Source organism: Platichthys flesus, chromosome 20, assembly GCF_949316205.1.
Source record: "Platichthys flesus chromosome 20, fPlaFle2.1, whole genome shotgun sequence".
In the NCBI taxonomy this organism is placed as follows: domain Eukaryota; kingdom Metazoa; phylum Chordata; class Actinopteri; order Pleuronectiformes; family Pleuronectidae; genus Platichthys; species Platichthys flesus.
This window is the reverse complement of record NC_084964.1, coordinates 18,586,387-18,605,467: the sequence shown is the minus strand read 5'-3', so window position 1 is coordinate 18,605,467 and position 19,081 is coordinate 18,586,387. Positions and strand designations below refer to the sequence as shown.

The window sequence follows — 19,081 nt, the reverse complement described above, 5'->3', positions numbered from 1 at the left end:
AAAGAAGTAGATTGCAGCATCAGAGCTACAAATCTCTCAGTCTAGCAGCAACATCCACAGCTTCATAAATAAATAAAATATTATGGGGTTAATCGAACATTTTGGTAAAACTTGAATAAGCTGCTCTCGTCATATCTTTCAGATTTAGAGTCGTATGAGAGTTGCAGCTCAAAGCTTCAGACCAGACTTCCAGAGAATTTTACACGTTGGATGTTTTGGTTTCTCTCTCACTGATCTCATCGGTGCAGCAGGAGGCGGCTGCTCCACTGGAAACCACAGATCCAGTCAGAGAAGAGCACAGAGGACATTCTGCAGAGAGTCAGACACTTCCTGATGAAGGTGGTGGAGCCCAAACCAGAGCTTAAACACACACGGAGTGGCTGCTGGACATGAACGTGAATGATAATGTTGTGCTGTATTTGCTGGAAGAGATTGTCCTCATCAGCTTAATAGGTAAATGATACAAACAAATGAAATGGAAATTAATGCGGAGGAACCTGAAAATAACCCATCTAATGATTGTTTGTAAAACTGTTGGCAAACTACAGAATAAAAAAACACACAACATCTCTTTCACCACATCTCAATTGGCCCGAAGCTACTTATGGAATCTATTGTGTTTTTTAAACTGTTACTTAAATGTGCTGCTCGTGAATAATCACTTCCAGCTATAGGAGCTATTGTTCACGTAAACTCACAAACTCGACAGATTTCGTGGCACAATACGCTTCCAGGTTGTTGATGCTAATTCAACCTGTGGTTCAGTTGCAGAAATGCTCTTCAGGATGATGCTCTACATGCCAACGCTGTGATGAGCTCGTATAATATCAAGCAGTGTTTATGTATTTGTGGACATGGGACATGGTTTTGAATGTGCAGCTGTTGGAGTACTCTGTGTAAAAAGTACTGAGAGAACAGATTTTCAGAATCAGTATTTAACTGTGTTTCGTTCTATCATTTCAATAAGAGAGAGAAAGTTAAATTCAATGCAGGAGATTGACTCAGTTTCTCTTGTGCTACTTTTTTTTTTAATGACTTCATGAGATGAAACCAGTTGTTTACTGTTTCTGTCGGGGTTGTAATATCTCAGAGGTTCTGACAGCTACACAATCCTAGAGTGAATCACCTGGTCGCATGATTTCACCCATTCTTGGAAATGAACTTCCCACTCTACCCACTCTTCCCACTCTTCCCACTCTTCTCACCCTTCCCTTGTCCATCCCCCGCTCGCAGCCCGGGACAGTAGCAGAGACCAGGGAGTCAAGACCCAGGTGATGTGAGCGAGGGGTCGCAGGGGGTCACGCTGTCAGACACAGGAGACTGATGGAGGGCCCCGGTCCTGCCAGTATCACGAAGATGGATCAAATGAAAACACACACAAACAAACACACACATACACATAGACGCACACAAACAGATTTGTATGGTATGAACAGATTTGTTTGACCAACATTATACAAAAATGACATCTGTGAACAACTTTGTCTCTATTTCATACTCTCACTTTCTCTGAGTCGAACACACACACACACACACACCCCCCCCCCCACACACACACACACACAAGCACACACACACTGAGACTGACAGAAACAGGTTGTCGGCAGGGTGAGGGGAGTTGTGACTCACGTCCAGCTCATTTATCTGCAGTCCATGTGTATGACTGAGCTTGAGTTCACATACCCCCACATGTCTCAAACAAACAGCTTTCTCTCTCTCACCCACACACTCACACACACACAAACACAGACACACACACACACACACACACGGCTGCTACACTGAAGAAGATCAGACTCGTTGTGAAAACACAACTCAGCTGTGATTTTTCCTAAAGGATGAGAGATGTGTTATTTTACTTTTGCCTTTCTGTCACTTAATCCCATGATAAGTTGCGATGAGGGAAGATTCTAATAAAGTTAAAGAAAGTGAACCAATCACACGCTTTCCGTTGTAGTGACCAATGATTGGTAACAAGCCGTAGATCCTGTCTCAGTTATTACGAGAGTTGTTATGTGAGAACACAGCTAGCTCTGCCAGTCCCTTAACGTTAGAACCAATCATATTTAGATGAATCTTCTTTAAGCCTCGAGTTTGAAGCCGTTTGTCTGCGACCTGCTCCCATTGGACGGTATTAGCTGTCAATCACACGGTGTCCACGCCCCCAATGCAAACGGTGCTTCATCGTCTATTTGAGTCTAAATGAAAGATCATTTTCTAAATGAGCATCGTGCCGTAATGAAGACAACTTGAAACTAGTCCGTTAACTTCTTAGGAAAACGTTGACTCACGTTATAAATCAAGCGAACGAGTCAAGTCGGTTCTATAGAAACAACAAGCGGAGTCGCCCTCTGCTGGTCGTTGGAGAGAACACAAGTTTAATGGCGTTTCCACAGATGTCCACGGGAATGACTTCAGCGTCTTGATGAAATCAAAAACGTGTCTTTCTCACTATAGCAAAAGAAATGAGCAAACTCCCTTTATCTCTTTGTTTCAGACACGTGCACTGACGTACGCACACACACACACAGACACACACTCTCTCTTAAATTTATACTGACACACAGATGGCCCCTGCTCCGACCACAAATGTAGTGTAACCCCTGGTCCCTGTGGCGCGGCCGGGGCTCAGACTGCCAGTAAAAGCGAGGGATGCTTCATGGCTCAACAATTTGCTGGGTAAATGGAAAGGGTTCGGTGTGTGACCTCAAACACTCTCCCCTCTGTCTCTCCCTCGCTCGCTCTATCTCTCTCTCTCTCTTCTCCCTCTCTCATATCGCCTTCTCCTGATTTCATTGGTTTTTCTCCTAATCTGATTTTCTCTTGGCTTCTTATTTTACGTCTTCTTTAACTTTTTCCTTCTTCCCCTCTTTTCGCCTTCGGGCCATTTTAATTCATCACCCTCTCACTTTTTCTTGAATGATTTTGTCTGGTCCACAAAAGAGAGTCAGGTTCTATTCTAGTATCCAGAGAATAATAAAAAGTAATTTTATCAGCTCTTAAGTCATATTTTCTTTCCCCCTTTTCCTTCTGGCTTAGAAATCATCACCAGCAGACGTCCAAAAGAAGTTTTCCGGTGGTACAGTTTTATATTTCTGTTATTTCATATTCCTTTTCTAGCAGCCTCTCCTGGTGTCCATCTCTGTCTCTGTCCTCTTGGCGGAGTCGTGACCCACTTCCCCCCCGGTCTGAGGGGTCAGGAGCAAAGTGAGGACACTCGAGGAGGAAGGAGAACCTCAGCGCGCAAATATGAGCAGCATGAGGAGAAAAAACTCTGCATTTCTGTAAAGTGTGGTTCAGTGGGTTTACTGGGTAACGGATACGCTGAAATTCAATCCAAAGTCGGCTTTAGCCAAAAAGGTTTTAATGGTATTAGAGACATTACTTCATGGAGAAGTGGCTTCATCTCGTGAGCAGCGTGCAGAGATTAAAAATCAGTGATCAGAAAATTGAATAATTACATCCTTGCTTGATCCAGATGTGGGTCATCTACATGTGACACACACACAACTGCAGCTACTGCTTCATATCTTAAGACGTCAAACTCAGAGTTTTCTGACAGAAAATACGAGCTTGTACTTTTGAAATATGGCTCTGAAATTTCATATTGTGTTTCGACGAAGCGAGAAAAACCTCAAGAGGTCGGATTCGGTCCTCTTATCACCTCGGAAAGTGAGGGAAAGTCCAGCCAGGTGGATTTGGGTGTGTTGCTTTAATGTGCACACACACACACGCACACACACGCACAAAAGCAGAGGAAGGGGGAAAAAGAAAGGAGTTTTTGGATTGGACGGGACAGGCAGGGATCAGGGGGTTAACTTTCCCCCGAAGGGTGTCAGAAAAGGAACTAAATTGGGTGTCAGAAAGTGCTAAAGAGCTGAAGTGAGTCCGGGTCCCCGGTTCCCATGTGGGTGGGTGCTCGCTTTTATATTTTACAGACAATGTCCCTTTAAAGAGCCCCGCGTCTGGAAAGCCCATTAGATGTGCGTATAAAATTTCCCCCGTGATTAATAGTTGATGAAGCAGGGTTGTTTGGAGGGTACTACCAACATGTGGCCGGCAGGGCTCCTCCTCTGCAATCTCACGTTACACCCCATAAACTTGCCACTCTTTCCCACCTATATGTTTAAAAAGGAGGAGGGCTCACTTGTCAAGAAAGCCTTAGAAGAGTTGTGAAAACAGCCAGCGCGAGGAGGGGAGTCCTGCAGTTGCGGACGCAGCTCTCCTGTCGAGCCACAGGCCAACTCAGATCAGCCGAGGGGGGGGGAAGAGGGTGTGTGTGTGTGCGAGTGCAAGGCATTGGGGGAAAGTGTGCGAGGACCAGAAGCTCCAGAGGACGTCACGCACTCTCCCAGAGAGAGAGAGGGAAGCACGCCGCCACAGGAAGGTGTCTGTCCTCACGCGTTCTGGACTCTGGACGAGTCGGAGGCCTCTGACAGGAGAGAGTATTCCAGAGTGGAAGAGAAGATGTGCTGAAGTGGATGATCCTCCAAAGAGACACAGATACAGATTTGTGACTCGCTTTCTGAGACGAGGGTTCAAGTTCCTCGACCAGGACTAGACTTGTATTAAGACGTATCAGAAGATTGGATCACCATGGATCAGCCGGCCAGCAGCTGCATGCGGAGCGCCCACCCCGGCAGTCCCATCTGGGGCTGCATGAGGAACCCTCACTCCGGGGTCCCGGGGGCCAACCTGCAGTCGCCCTACCAGCAGGGACCTTTCTCCCTGCACCAGAAGCCGGACTTCCTGACCTACACGGACTTCTCCAGCACCTGCCTGGTGCCGACCGCCCCCCACGCAGCCTACCCCCGCGACGACAGACTGTACCAGGAGAGCCAGGGCGGCTACCAGAGAGCCGAGTGGCAGTTCAACCCCTGCGAGACGCGGGTGAGAGCGCCCGAGGCCTGCCCGCCCGCCGTCCCCCCCGCTGCAGTGGTGGGCGGCGGCGGCGGCGGCGGTGGCGGAGGGCCCGACCTGGACAGTGTGGGGGGAGAGAGGCTGCCCGGTGCTGGGCCCGGCTGCCTGGAGGGAGAGTACTCACCCCAGAGCGTGGCGTCGGCCGACTCCGACAAGAAGAGCTCCAATAAGAGGAAGAGAGATGTCTCAGGTGAGTGAGGGGCATGCTGGGATACATGGCAGCGGGTGTGTAGAGGGAGCAGAGCTTAGAGGAGGAAAACATCCTTTAACAGAACATCGGGGAGCATTAAAACAGATAGTGGACATTCCTCTTCTTCTACTGCACACTGGTGGAAACACTGAGGGGAAGAAGGGGAGGAAACATGGACACGAGCCAAGAGATCAGCTCGACCCAAAATCTCTGAGGAACTTTCCTAATTTAATTGGATCAAAACCCCCCCAAAAATATGTGAAATCAGGATTTCCCAGTATGATTCATATTTCTGTTCAGTGCAGCCACAGACGAGGGTAAACAAAAAGCCACGCAGCCGGTTTGAGCCGCTTTAAATCTCACGGTTCAGGACGTCTTCCCCTGGCACCGGGAGACTCTCGCTCCAGTTCCTCACCAGGCTGGTCTGGAAGCAGCGGCCTCACCACATCGCTATGTGAAGGGTGAGGAGGTGACGAGACTTTTGTGTTCCAGACACACGCTCCGAGCTGCAGTTGCATCCTCGTATTGTTCGGGGGGGGAATTCAAAAGGGCCCGGGGTGATTAACGAGGCTCCTGAACGTTTCATTGCGTTTGTGTATCCGTTAGAAATAGAACCATTGTGTTATAACGGCAGCGGGTTAAGAGGCATCACAGGTGCTTCAGGCTGCTGTGAGCTCCTGGATCTGTCATCTCTGAAGCCACATTAATGCACAGCCGAGCTGCAGCTAGAGACGAAAGATGAAATAATAAGAAGAATAACTTTTATCATGTAGAAAATGTTTATTTCAGGATTTTTCCCCGATTTGATTTTGTCGGCTGCTTCACAAAAAGACATAAGATGATCAAATTCAGATTCTAAACTATTTCCGTTAGAGCTCGGTGTCGTCTCATATCCTCAAGTCGTGAAGCACCGAAATCAGATTATTGTACGTTTATGGATTAACAGTAAAAATTCATATTTTTTATCCAACTCATTTTACTAATGGGAAGCAAGCGTTACTCATATCTTTATTATGGCAGCTTAACTCTTAAAAGTAGAACACGTAACACTAAGAGCAAAAGTTACGGATGAGTCTAATGTAAAAGTTCAAATACGCTAAATTTCAAACTGTTCAAAAGGAGATGAAACTTCGTGGAACATCTGGATCCTCCACTTTCCGCCTGTTTCCCCTCACACAGGATTTATGAAGTCAGATTAGTATTTTGCACCGTTAATGAAATTACATTAATATTCTTTATTTATAAATGTCCGTACTAAAAGTCTTTAGGATTCAAGAGTATTTGTTTGTATATGTTTTGTAGATAGATATTCAACGATATGTCTCAGTATTGATGTGAATCCACTCGTAGATGGGTGGAGTTAGCACCATCACAGAGTCCAGATGTTGTTACACACTGTTTGTTGTTCCTGTTACACAAAGTTTTAAAGTGCACGTCAAGTTCGTCCAAATCTGACTAAGTAATTATCAGGGAATAAAAAAAACGACTTGACAAGCAGTTAAGAGGAGTGTGTGTTGGGGGGGGGGGGGGGGTTGCAGACCTCCCCCATCCCCCCCCCCCCTCCATCCCTTCCTTACCTTATTGTAACCTCCACTGAAAACATGCCAGACCACGTCTGCTAAAATCACTTGCCCGTGAGCGAGCCCACTCTTTTTTTTTTTTTTTTTTACATTCTTATCCATTGACATTTTCCTGTCGTTAAGCCGTAACACAATCTCCCACTGAGTGCATGCAACATGTCTGACCACTACATCAGCTCGTGGGTTTGTGGGGGGGGGGGGGGGGGGACTACAGAAAGAATATTAGGGAAAACGTCCTGAAGGCATTTCTATAGAGCTGCTGTAAAGTCTGTGTGTGTGTGTGTATGAAAATGGTCTGCACATGTCTGATACTAACTTTAACACAAGGCTGGACAAAAATCTTTTTATAATATAGAAAAATATGAGAAAATCTAGCTTCATTTGTATTGTTATAATTAGTGTTAGTAGAATTAATCAATGTGAGTAATTCCTACGATTTTATGAATTTCTGAAAAAACATAAAAAACGTCTCTGTCACAATAAAATAAAACTTAATTCTTATACTAAACATTCACTGGCGGTTTATAAACACTTAATAAAAGAATAACATCGTAGTTGTGAATAAATGAGACTTTATAAATGTTAAATATTTATAACTCCTCTTGTGAAGCGTTAATAAACGTATATTAATAAACGATTACACATGTGAGCAAACCCACTGTGTTTTAAAGCATCTGACACACATGTGCTAATCAACCACAGCTGGATTTAAAGGTGTTTATGTTTCTTCATGTGACTAAATCATTAAATCATTTGTTATCGAGCAAACATTATCGTTCTATTCATTAACTGATCGCTGCCTGCGATAAAGAAGTAAAACTAATTCCATTTGAATCCCGGCTGTGACCTTTACACACAAATTACGTGATCAGTCACTTGTGTAATTTTCCTTCTGGACTATTTACTCTGAAACATTTGTTAACTTTACAACAGCTTTCATTTTCGTCCTGATTCAGACTGTTTCTCACCATCTGCCCGAAAAGGCACCAAATGCTGTTTGTCTGTGGGACCCTGCTTGGAGCAGGAGCCTCCTCGCTGGGAGTTTACGGCCCCTGGCTGTGCAGGATATTTATTGGGGGCCTGTTCAGCGAGAGCCAGTGTGTGTGTGTGCCCCTGCCAGGTGTTCGGTCTGACTCGAGCTGCCTGGCACGGCTCCCGACCAGGCCCGGCCCGGCCAGGCAGCGCCGGCACACTCAGAGCGGCGTGCCCTTAATGATGTTTGAACCGCAGCGAGGAGGTTTTCCGACATGACACATGCACACGTCAGGTTTTTTCGCACACGTTAAGCAGAGACGCACAAACTGCACACATGTCCTGGTGTGCCCAGTCACATCTGGACCGGTGCAGTTCACGTCCTGGCCCGGCGCTCTGGCAAACCTCCTCACTCTGACAAATTAGAACCATTTTTTCTGGAGATGACATCAGCTGCTGGTGTTCAGTTATTACAAAAAGCTAATTTGCTTTTAACGCAGCAGAGAGGTTTTCACCCAACGTTAAGTCGTCCAGCTCTCGTTTACATTCATCCTGGTAAGTGAGCTTTAAAATTGTGCCGTGTCTTCAGAAATATGGCGGCAGAGAAATCCATAAATCTGAGCAATAAACGACTCGTTGTTTTAAAAAACCTTTTATAATATCGACCTTGCCGCTGCTTTCATAGAGATCTCAAGCTTTTTCTCTGCTGTACTCGCTGTCATGTAGAGATGAGTTAATGTGAATTTCCCCCGAGTGCCCCAGTAGGAAATATCTCCCCCCCCACACACACACAGACACACACACTGAGACCTGGACACATCCGCACCTTTGTTCTTTTGTTGGAGGCTTTAACGATGTTCCGCTGCATTCCTCCTCTAACTCAGTCCCTCTGTGGCTGGTTTGGTGGCCCCTGCCCTGCGCCGGCACATTCTCACACGCACCACCACCCAATGCTAAAAATGCACACATGTCCAGCTGCACATTCATGCACGTAAACACACAAACAAAGGCTGAATGTACATGATTTACGTGCACATTGCGTGGTCACCGTGCACGAGGCGGTACAGGTGAACCGGGCTCAGGGTGGTCTCCCCTTTAAAGGTGCTCGGGTTTGGGTGTTTACTATACGAGGGGCCTCCCACTGAAGAGGCTTTGAGGTTGTGGTTTGTTGGTTTGAAAAGTCTTTAAGTTCTGTTTTAATAGTCGACTGGAGGCTGGTCAACAAATTACCGGACAGCTCATCCAAATCCAATTAGCCGTGGATAACATTTAAATAGAAGCGTTTGGGGGTCAAGTGGTGCAATCGTGTGTGAGTGAGTCAAACTGGAGGCTTAAGGAAAGAATAGAGATGAAGTGTTTTTATATGAATGTGATGCAGAAGGTTCAAGGACTAAATGCACGATGCCGCCTGATGGAGTAACGTGAAGTCTCTCTCTCTCTCTCTCTCTCTCTCTCTCTCAGATACCCAGGACTCCGGTTTCAAGGTGGACTCCACCTGCAAGGCCCGGAAGGAGCGCACGGCGTTCACCAAGGAGCAGCTGAGAGAGCTGGAGGCCGAGTTCACCCACCACAACTACCTGACCCGGCTGCGGCGCTACGAGATCGCCGTGAACCTGGACCTCACAGAGAGACAGGTAACCCCCCCCCCCCCGGGGCTTCGATGAGGGACGAGGGTGAACAATCATCATTCCACAGTCACTGCACATCGATCTGTGTTCAAACATCTGCACTCAGAAGAAGTGAGAGTTGATTTTAGTTTTATTTCTGTAAAGTGAAACAAATCCCCCTAAAAACAAAAATCTAGTAGAAAGATTAACGTTTAAAAAAAAACCTAAAAGATATCAGGAAACATTTGATTTTAAATAATTAAATAACAATAAATAATGAAACTCAAAGTGAACAACTAATGACTCCACGTCCACTCTAGGTTTTATAACAAAGCCTGAACAACGACTGCAGCTGAAACACAATGAGCCGTTTTTTCCAGGACACTTTTCTTCCTGTGGTCGCAGCAGAATGACGAGCAGCTCTAACGAGTGGGCGGCTGCTCCAGACCTGATGAAATCGGGCGAACATGTGTCGATGCTGCCGGATAAAAAAAAATAAAAAAAGCCCCAGTCTGTCTGTGTGTGTCTGTCAGGGCCCAGTGTCCCAGCTCCTCCTAATGAGGCCGCGGTGCCACAGTGACCACACATACTGCCGTCTGCTGCTAAATCTATTTCACAGACCCTCTGAAAAACACACACACACACAGAGTTGTACAGAGAGGCCGACACACACACACACACCCACACACAGAGCCTGGTTCCATCCCCGCTCTGAGCTCCCTCTGCTCCCACTCATCCTACATGCTCTGGCCATGTGCCGTCCGTTCAATCAGTCACGATGAGCGGCAGACGAGGAGGCTTCAGTTCATGGGAGCAGATTGGTCCAGGGAGTGGGGGGGGGGGGGGGGGGGGGGGGGGCTCAGTGGGATGTACAGAGGTCGCTGCACAAAGGTTGGATGGACGGAGCTGGGAGCTGCTCTAATCATCTTACAGACTATTTAATATCTTATTGTTTAAAACCCATAACTCCCCACATTCTAGAGAAGAAGCTTGAGCTTTGTCTCGCTGGTTCCTGACACAATCCAACTGGTTTCACTGGGTTCTATTGTTTTAAAAGGTGTAGCTGGTGTTCTCATTCTTCAATCTAAGGTCGGATGCATGAGGCGTCCTGGTGCTGTGACTACCAGTCAGCTGCAGAATAGAGTTCCCATGCAAACAAATGAAATATTTCCGATACTTTGAATGATGTTTATTAAAAACAACAGAATCCAGCTGTGTGAGGAAACGATCAAACCTTCAACAACCCTCAGAGGTTCACATCCCTGGAGCCAACTTCTTTCTTATCGAGCTCTATGAGTTATTCCCTGGGAAATAAGTGAAAATGCATCTTGAAAAAAACTATTTTTCAATGTTGGAGAAAGTAATAAAAGTGGTGGATCTGCTCCTTGATCCAGATCTGCACCTCGATTGAATCGGTTCTTTCCAGGCTGATGTTGCCTCCTCCCAGTTTCCTGGTGATCCGTCACCGTGTGTAATCAGCGTGTGACATCGTCCATCACAGATTTACGTGCAGTTGTTTTTCCGCTGCCGCCGTGTCCCTGGAATTCCTCCTCCACCCTCAGGAAGTGCACGTTGCTGCTGCTGTTCTTGGCCGGACAGTCAGAGCATGATATTCTCATTCCAGAGCCGTGGATCCACGTTGTGTGTAAACTCACATCCTGTGTACGCTGACTTCCTGACAGACAAACTCTTTCGACTCACTGTCCATTCGATACTCTCTCCGCCTTGACGCCTTGAGCCAGAGCCGAGGGCTTTGCACCGACAACTCGTGCAGCAACCAGCAAGGCCAACGTGAACCAAGCCAACTCCTATAGAGCACCGAGAGATTTGAGGGGGGGGATTATTTTGTCTATTTTTCTGCTGACTCTCTTGTAAATTGTGATAAAAATTGCAAAACACAGAGAAAACCACGGTGATCCTGTTTCAGGTTCAACTATGGTAAAACCCACCGAGCACAGTGTGTACAGTGCAGTACTTGTTATTTTAAGATCGTGTGCAGAGTATTTATTTGTAGTTTGAACTCCTTCAGATTCACGAAGCTCCAACTAATGAGTATTTTAAGTTATTTATCAAAAAAGCCGAGAAAATAAACACGTGAGGAGAAAGATTGAGATCTAGAATCAAACTGAAATCGTTTATTTTCTCAGACCGACAGGGAAAAACTTAAATAAATTAAGTTTAAAATCGACAGTCATTCACCTGAACGTGGGTTTTTCTTTGCATAGATTATTTAAATGATTGCAGACGAATGTTCGGCTGCATTAATATTAAATTACTGCAAGGGGGGGGGGGGGGGGGGGCACCAGGGAGTCGTTTGCCCCGAGCCGGACTTCGCTCCAATTAATCACAACAGTTTCCTCCGTGTATCCTGATTATAGCTGCGTAATAAAACAGCTTGAACATGGTTTTAATTCCCCTCTGTCAGCGCTGACAGGTTGTGTTTCTCCTCCGCTTGCAGGTGAAGGTGTGGTTCCAGAACAGGAGGATGAAGTGGAAGAGGGTGAAGGGGGGGCAGTCGGCTTCTCCCAACGACCCGGAGAACGACGACATCGACTCGGCGGCCTCGCCCAGCTCTGAATGAACGAGGGGGGAAGGGGGGGGGGGGGGGACCAGAGCCACCGGGGACCGGAGGGAATCAAACAATCCCAGAGACTTTTCATATTGTATTTTAATCCCGGGATGAACCCCCCCCCCCCGAGCGCCTCCTTCGCTGTCATTTGTTGTAAATAGTTGATTTGTGTGCAGAGCGGGGCGACTCTGGACGACACGTGGTCATTGTAGAGCGGTGACAGAGCCCTCTGATAACCCCCGGTATCAGACGCTGACGTGATTGTGTTTGAGGGCAACCCCCCCCCCCCCCCCCCCCTCCCTTCGGTTCCAGTTTTGTAATCACGGCCTTTTGACGCTTGACTACAACCACCTGGGAAAACTCAGACTGCACACGAGCTGCCAAGCCACGAGCCCCTCCCACTCTTATTTTGTGTATTTTGTTAGTTTCCTTCCCTAGAATATAGTTTTTTTTTTCCTGTCAAGCATTTTGTACTCTTCCTTTTTTATACATTTTGAATGTTGTTGATAAAACACAGATGTTGCCTGTTTCTGCAAATAGAATAAATCATCTGCTGCAAATAAAAAAAAATAACGGGGGAAATATCCTGATAATTTCTTCCACACGTTCCGATCGGAAAGTCGCTCGACGAGTTCTCTCGGCCGCTCGGTCCCGATATTATCTGACCACACTTCCTGAGACTCGAGAGCAAAATAACCGAGGAGCAGTTTGCTTGTGATGTCGACGTTGAAGGTAATCGGTCATGAGTGCGTGAACGTGCTGGAGCGCTTCAGCCGAGGTCCACAGAGATGATGTGGTGATAAAAACAGCTCCAGATTGATGTTTTCTCGAGCTGGAAAAAAAGCAGCTCAACGATCAGAACTTTGTGGTTGTGATTAATATCGAACTTCCTGTGGTGGAGGCAGAAAAATTGCTGAAAATGACTTAAAGTGAATTCCACCACATCAGTTCACTATGGTCCTCATGACCTAACTGTTGTCATCCACCTGTGTCTCTAACTCCAACTGAGTATTTAGTCGTCTGCTGGATGTTCAAACAGGAAACGGTTTGTTACAACTTGTTTATCAATAAAAAATGGTAAATAAATAATGAATACTGCTTAAATTAAGTTACTGATAATTATTTTCATGACCTTGGACACATCGGTGCCAAAGTGTAAACTACACAGCAGATATATCTTATTTTGAAATGTTACATTACAGCTTTTTACGTCCTTTAATATAAGCAATGTACAGGAGAGTCTATATATCTTTAGTAGTTTATATAGATGAACATCAAATGAAGCACATACGACCACATGAACCTGCAGGAAAATCACATTTACTCCAGAATTTAATCAAATCTAGTAAATAATAAAAACAAAATTTAAAAAAGAGAAACACCCTATTAATAAAACCTAATAACAAAGGCCCCCATTGGCCCCGGGGCCCTTGACACGTTCCCACTTTGCACGTCATTGGTGGTGACTGGACATGGCAGCAGGGCCAATTTGCCACTTGCCTCTGATTGGTTGAGGAAATACCTCAGTTTCAAAAATCAACAAACAGGACTGACAAAATGAATCCGGCTGAATTAGACTCAGATCATTTCAGTGCATCTCCGCGTGTCATCGTCTCATCAGTGAAATCCTCCTGCATGTGAATCCAGAGGAATCCTGACGCCCGGCCGTGTAACCCGGGTGTTCTCCTGTGACAGAGCGAGCTTTACACATAATCCCTCCAGACCAAGCCATAATTATCTTCATTAATATCTCCTGTAGGGGGGGGTCGGATATCCCCGAGGTCGGATCGGAACCAGCCCCCCCCCCCCCCATCAACGCCCACACAGATCCTGGCTGTAATCCTGCAGAATGTTTTCACAGAGGCAAGTGCTCTCCTGCAGACCCGACATGATCTGACGGCTGCACACGACTGCTCTGAGATGACCTGAGTGTGTGTGTCTGTGTGTGTGTGTGTCTCTGTGTGTGTGAGTGTGTGTTTGGGGGTTTGAACTGGTCCTTGCACACCATCACTGTCATTGCACTCAGCTCACAAAGAGCCATTAACTTGACAAGGTGGAGTCGGGCTCCGAAAGAGCTGAAAGTATTTGGGCCCCCCCGCACACTATTTTTAACGGAAGCATCTGGATGGGGCCAATTTGATCTCAACCTGAGTGGAACGTGGACAAACCCACGCACGGGGCCCCCAGGACCCGAGGGGGGGGTGGGCGGGGGGGGAGAGAAAAAGGTTTGCTGGCTGACCACTTGCGTATGATGGAAAAGGGAAATAATAGGTGGGTATGGGTGAAAAGACGGCTTCTCAAGTACAGGATGTTGTTGTAGCAGGTAGCCAGTCATCCAATTTCCTGCTTCCCAAAGAAAACAAGAGCATAGGAGTCCCCAGACTTACAATAGTGGGCCTATGCTCAGACTCCGGCCAACCAAACAAAGCCTTCAGAGGTTACTGCCCTTTCTGCTGGTCTGCAGGGACCGGAGCAGGCGGGAGGCTGGTATGCACGATCCACACACACACACAGACACACACACACACACACACACTCACAGGGATCCGGGGTCAAGTGTTACTGTACGTCTGACCCCTGTGGGCCCCCGCTGCAGCTGCTGGGGGTGGAACGGCTCCGAGTCGATTCCTGTGCCCGTTTTCCCCTCGTTCAGCCTCTATTAGGCTCTATTATTGTATTAGTGGTAATAGTAGTCAAAATAAACCATGTCCAATGGTAATGATAGTATTAATATCAGCAGTGTAAACTAATGAAACTGGAATGTTGTTCTTTCACCATAGAGGCTCCTTTTAAAGGCGCGGGGGGTGGTCACATTTATGGATTGGATTTAATTGGGTGGTGTTGTGAGTGCGGGATGTAAACGTTCGCCAAAAACACCCACGACGGCAGATTGTGTTTTCACTGAAGTCGTTCATCCACTGAGTTTAACGTATTTTTCTTTCATCGCCTCGACAGTCGTGTTCACCTTGTTCTGTTTTTTTATTGATTTATCGGAAACGGGTTCGGCAGAGTCTCCTCCGCCGTGATTATTAAAGCAGATTCAGCTGCAGAAAAACATTCCTGAGATGTCTCCTCTCCTGTGACTGCAGCCTCCTCTGTGGGCGAAGAGCAATAAGGAAACATTCATCAGAGTTTCAAAGCGCTCGCTGACTTCACCCTCGACAGGAACATTCGGATAACTTCAGCACACGAGAGGTTCTCCTGCCACTAAAAGCACCGATTACTGTACCGACTGGATTCAGCCAGATGCTCTGAAGTGGACCACGTCACCGGCACCGAGCCGGAGCACAGATGCAAGTTGTGGTCGCACCGAGCAGCTGCTCTTCACTGTTTCCATTTTTAAACATTTCCAGTTATGAATCATTCTGCTGGATTCAATGGTTTATTAAAAATGTGGCAAGACATTTAAATAAAGTTGTCCGGCTCGGTATGCAGGTTGTGTTAATATGATATATTATATTTATTAACTTTAATCCTACATCAATTTAATATAAAGGGCTGCACGAGGTTTCAAGCACTAGACAGTATTATATTATTAGATGTTAGAAGTTGAAAACACTGTTTTAACAACATGGCTGACGTGCAGCTCCACTCGATCCTCCACAGTCTGAATCAGAGTTTTATTTTGAAAGCCCAGCGCCCGCTCCTCGGCTCCAGCTGCTCTTGGCGGGAAAGATCTTGATGGATCGCCGGAGGTGTGAAGGTCATCTCTACGAGAGGCGACCGTAGAAATTAAAGCATGTCCTCCTCCTACTGGGCCCGTGCACGCTCCCCCCCCCAACCAGCTCCATCTGCACGCTGTTATTGTGCAACTGGGAAAGCGGCTGGGGGGGGGGTTACATCAAACCCTCGCTCCACAGAGTCTGACAGGCCGATAGAGAAGGACAGTGTGAGAGTTAACGTGACTTCATAATGAGATGATATTGTAGAGGGAGGAGGAAGAGGAGGGGGGATCGTGTTTGTTCATAAAGCATCCGGACGCTGGTGAGTGATCGTCTCTGTTGGACTGAACGTGATCATGGGAATGTTGTTTTTCGACTCTGCCTCTTGTGGATTCTCATCTTTTCAAATGTGACACTAAGAGTCTGACATGTCTGGCTCACCCGGCGCGGGGCTGCAGAGCCGACTGAGGCGCGCTGGGTTCTGTCAAATGAAACGCACCCAGGAGGAAGTTAATGTTACAAGACTGTTCCTCTTTCTTCCTGCTCGGCCCTCGTCTCTGTGATCCTTCATCCTGTGACTTGCAAAGAAGCCCTGGACACGAATCCTCTTTCTTCTCATCCTCGTTGTTATTTCAGGCCACCTGCGAATCCATTCCTCCGCCTCGGCCCCTCGTCTGTTCCCAGCCTCTCGCACATGCAGGGCAGAAACCGCCAAAGAGCAAGAAGAGGGAGGAGAACACATGTGATGTCTTCCGCACATCCTCCCAAGACGGCCGTTGTGTTGAAGGAGACATATGAGGAACGTGTGTTAGCATGTGTGTCACGTCAGCGTGAGCATGTTTGCATGTGTGTGAGCTTTGCGTGTGCGTCCGTGTACCTGAGAGTGAGTGAACACGCCTGGCGAGCACCCCCCCGAATCCCTCTCTCTCGTCTCCGGTGATTAGCGGCTCCTGCAGGAGTTATAAATCCTATATTTCCATTGCACAATCAGTCAGGACGGGCCAACGTGGAAGAGCCGCGCAACATTAAATTATCTGAGACTTCCTGCAGAGGCTGCTCTGGATGCTGCTCTGGATTGTGCAGCCTCAGGCCCGGGGACCCTGGTCTATGGCTCCCTCTGGTTGGTACTTCTGACCTGCTGTGTCCTGCCTGTGTGGAGCCAGGAAACACGGCAGCACTTTGACTCTGCGAAGCATCACACAGAGGAGCACTCAATCACACTGTGTGCAGAGCAGAGTGAACATAGAGCGCCTTGTTCACCAGAGAGCGCAGGGCGAGCAGCGCCCAGCGGGAGGGAGGCTTCGCTGTCCGACTCCGAGACATCAACAAAACCAAACGACAAAAACAATCACACGTCTCAAACTCCAGATCTGTGTTTCTGAGAGTGAAGGACACAGCGACACAGCTTCAATAACAAAAACAAGTCGGCCTCTAGGTAAACAGTTCCAAATAAACAAATCAGTAGAATTATTCACTGCTACGTTTACCTTTCCATTTTTCTCACAATCACAAGAAGGCGCTTCTCAAGAAAACATAAATCCTGTTTGTTTTCCTGGTTTGAAACATCGACTCTAAATAAAGATGGAAGACACGTCTCCCACTTCTCCCACTAAGCCTGAGGTGAAGCCAAACTATCCCAGATACGAGTGCTGCCATCACCAATCATCAATGGAGCCTTAGTATTTAACATGTACTTTTACCTTTTAGTTTGTTTCATATAGACACTTTGGTTTGAACTAATATTGTCACTGATTTCATATAAAAACCAATTTAGTGCAACGGTTTAAAATGAGATTAGTTTTTTCTGTTGGTCATCTTCATTACTGAAGAGCCTGGGATGTTTGTGTAGTATTCATATAGATTCATTTATTAAGCTTCCTGAACTTTCTGTGAGGTTTGAGTTCCACAACATGTTAAACCTTCTGTCTGCGTCCACCTGACAAGAGAAGGCCCATAAACATGATCTACCATTGAGTTATATTCGTGTCAGGTCATTGAGCAAAGTCTGCACCTGAGCCCACATGCCAGGAGAACTCAGAGAATATCGGTGAAACATCATAAAATGCAGAGCAGCCCCATAAAGGACACAGGCAGCGTAGAAAAACATATCAATCAAACACATCAGCCGCTTCTGGTCCGCTCTGTTAGAACAGTAGACTTTGTCTTGGGGGTAAGCCTAGAACCTCGGCCCCTGTGCTGCAGGCCGCAAGCCGCTCCATCTCACACAGACGCTCATTCAGCCGATGTGACCGGCTTCAAGCTGCTGGTCCCCCGACCAAACAGAGCAGCGCTGGGGAAAAGGTCCTGGAGGCGATGGCGTCGCTCATCAGAGGAATCATCCATCAACACGAGGGCTCCCAGAGTGCACCAGGATCAGGCTGCTGTCATAAAGGTGTCACGGCAGCCAGACGGGCCGAGCCTGGGACAACAAAGGCACAAATGTCCCTCGTGACCACAAGGACTCAACGTGGGCCTGGTGTCTGGAATCCGGTTTTCCCAGAAGCACATGAAGGTTAGAACCAGTGGAAAAACGCACATGTAACCGAGAGAGCTTTTCCAATAAGTTGCTCTAGATCAAACATAATTTAATTTGAAAACATTTTGAACTAGTTGTGTTGATACGACTGTAATCACGTGGATCTTCTGGTTATTTAAAGTATTGTCGATTCCTAGAAAACCGTGTTTGAGTCTGAGATTAAAAACAGTTTGTTACTGTCAAATGTAAACTATGAAAATAATCGTGTTCCTAAAATGCAAGAAAAGGTTTCTTACAAAGTTCTTCGGCTATGAACTGCTTCGTGGACGCTGCAATTACGTCATGTGAGCTTTAATGCGGTGTGTGTGTGTGTGTGTGTGTGTGTGTGTGTGTGTGTGTGTGTGGGGGGGGTGTGGGTGTAAGGGAAGAAGTTTAACACTCACAGGCTGATCAATAAATCGGAGGGTCGCTGAGCGGCGGCCGCACGTTTACTAGACCCCCAATAAATTCCAGGGATTTGGGTTTCCATACAAAGTTTTAGACCCAAGATGGCCGAGGTTTTCACGTACAGGTGTTGTCGTAAAAACGATGACCGAGCTCCAATAACGGGTCGTGTGTGTGAGGTCAGAGCCTCGACAGGGGCACGGTCGCGTCAACACCAGCAGGTCACCGTTTCAAGGTGTCTCAGGAGAAATGGAACCGTTCACACATAGTTTATTAAGCTTTATTCACATTGTGGCCCTTTTTTGTAAATGACAGCACGGTGTAATATTTACAAAACCTAAAGATAAAGCTGCAGTGGTGTAAAGTCCCAGAAAACATCTGTGCGGTTGACCACAGGTTTAAGCTGAATTCATTTTCACATTGTGTAAAATTTCCCGACCATCTGGTGCTCGAGCAGAAAATGAAAAAAAAAGAAAATCTGCACAAATATTTGCAAACAGTATTTCATCCAGGCCTGCAGATGATTTCAATAAATGCAGATGCAGCCACACAATGAGCTGCAGCTCGGCTTGAAGCTACCCAGACGCCCCAGCTCTGTCCTGCCTGTGTTTTTAATGATCTGTGGGGACCGTGAGCCAAGAGTGTGACTGTGTTCACCTGT

At 46.8% G+C, this 19,081-nt stretch overlaps 1 protein-coding gene across 1 annotated transcript; it reads left to right on the top strand.

The window, feature by feature from the left end:
• The first annotated feature begins 4,213 nt into the window (after positions 1 to 4,213).
• meox1 (mesenchyme homeobox 1) lies at positions 4,214 to 12,931 on the top strand. Its single transcript, XM_062414087.1, has 3 exons — positions 4,214 to 5,110; positions 9,124 to 9,296; positions 11,728 to 12,931. Exons 1-3 carry the CDS (start codon positions 4,597 to 4,599, stop codon positions 11,848 to 11,850), a joined length of 810 nt encoding a protein of 269 aa, XP_062270071.1. The 5' UTR covers positions 4,214 to 4,596; the 3' UTR covers positions 11,851 to 12,931.
• Positions 12,932 to 19,081: the final 6,150 nt, after the last annotated feature.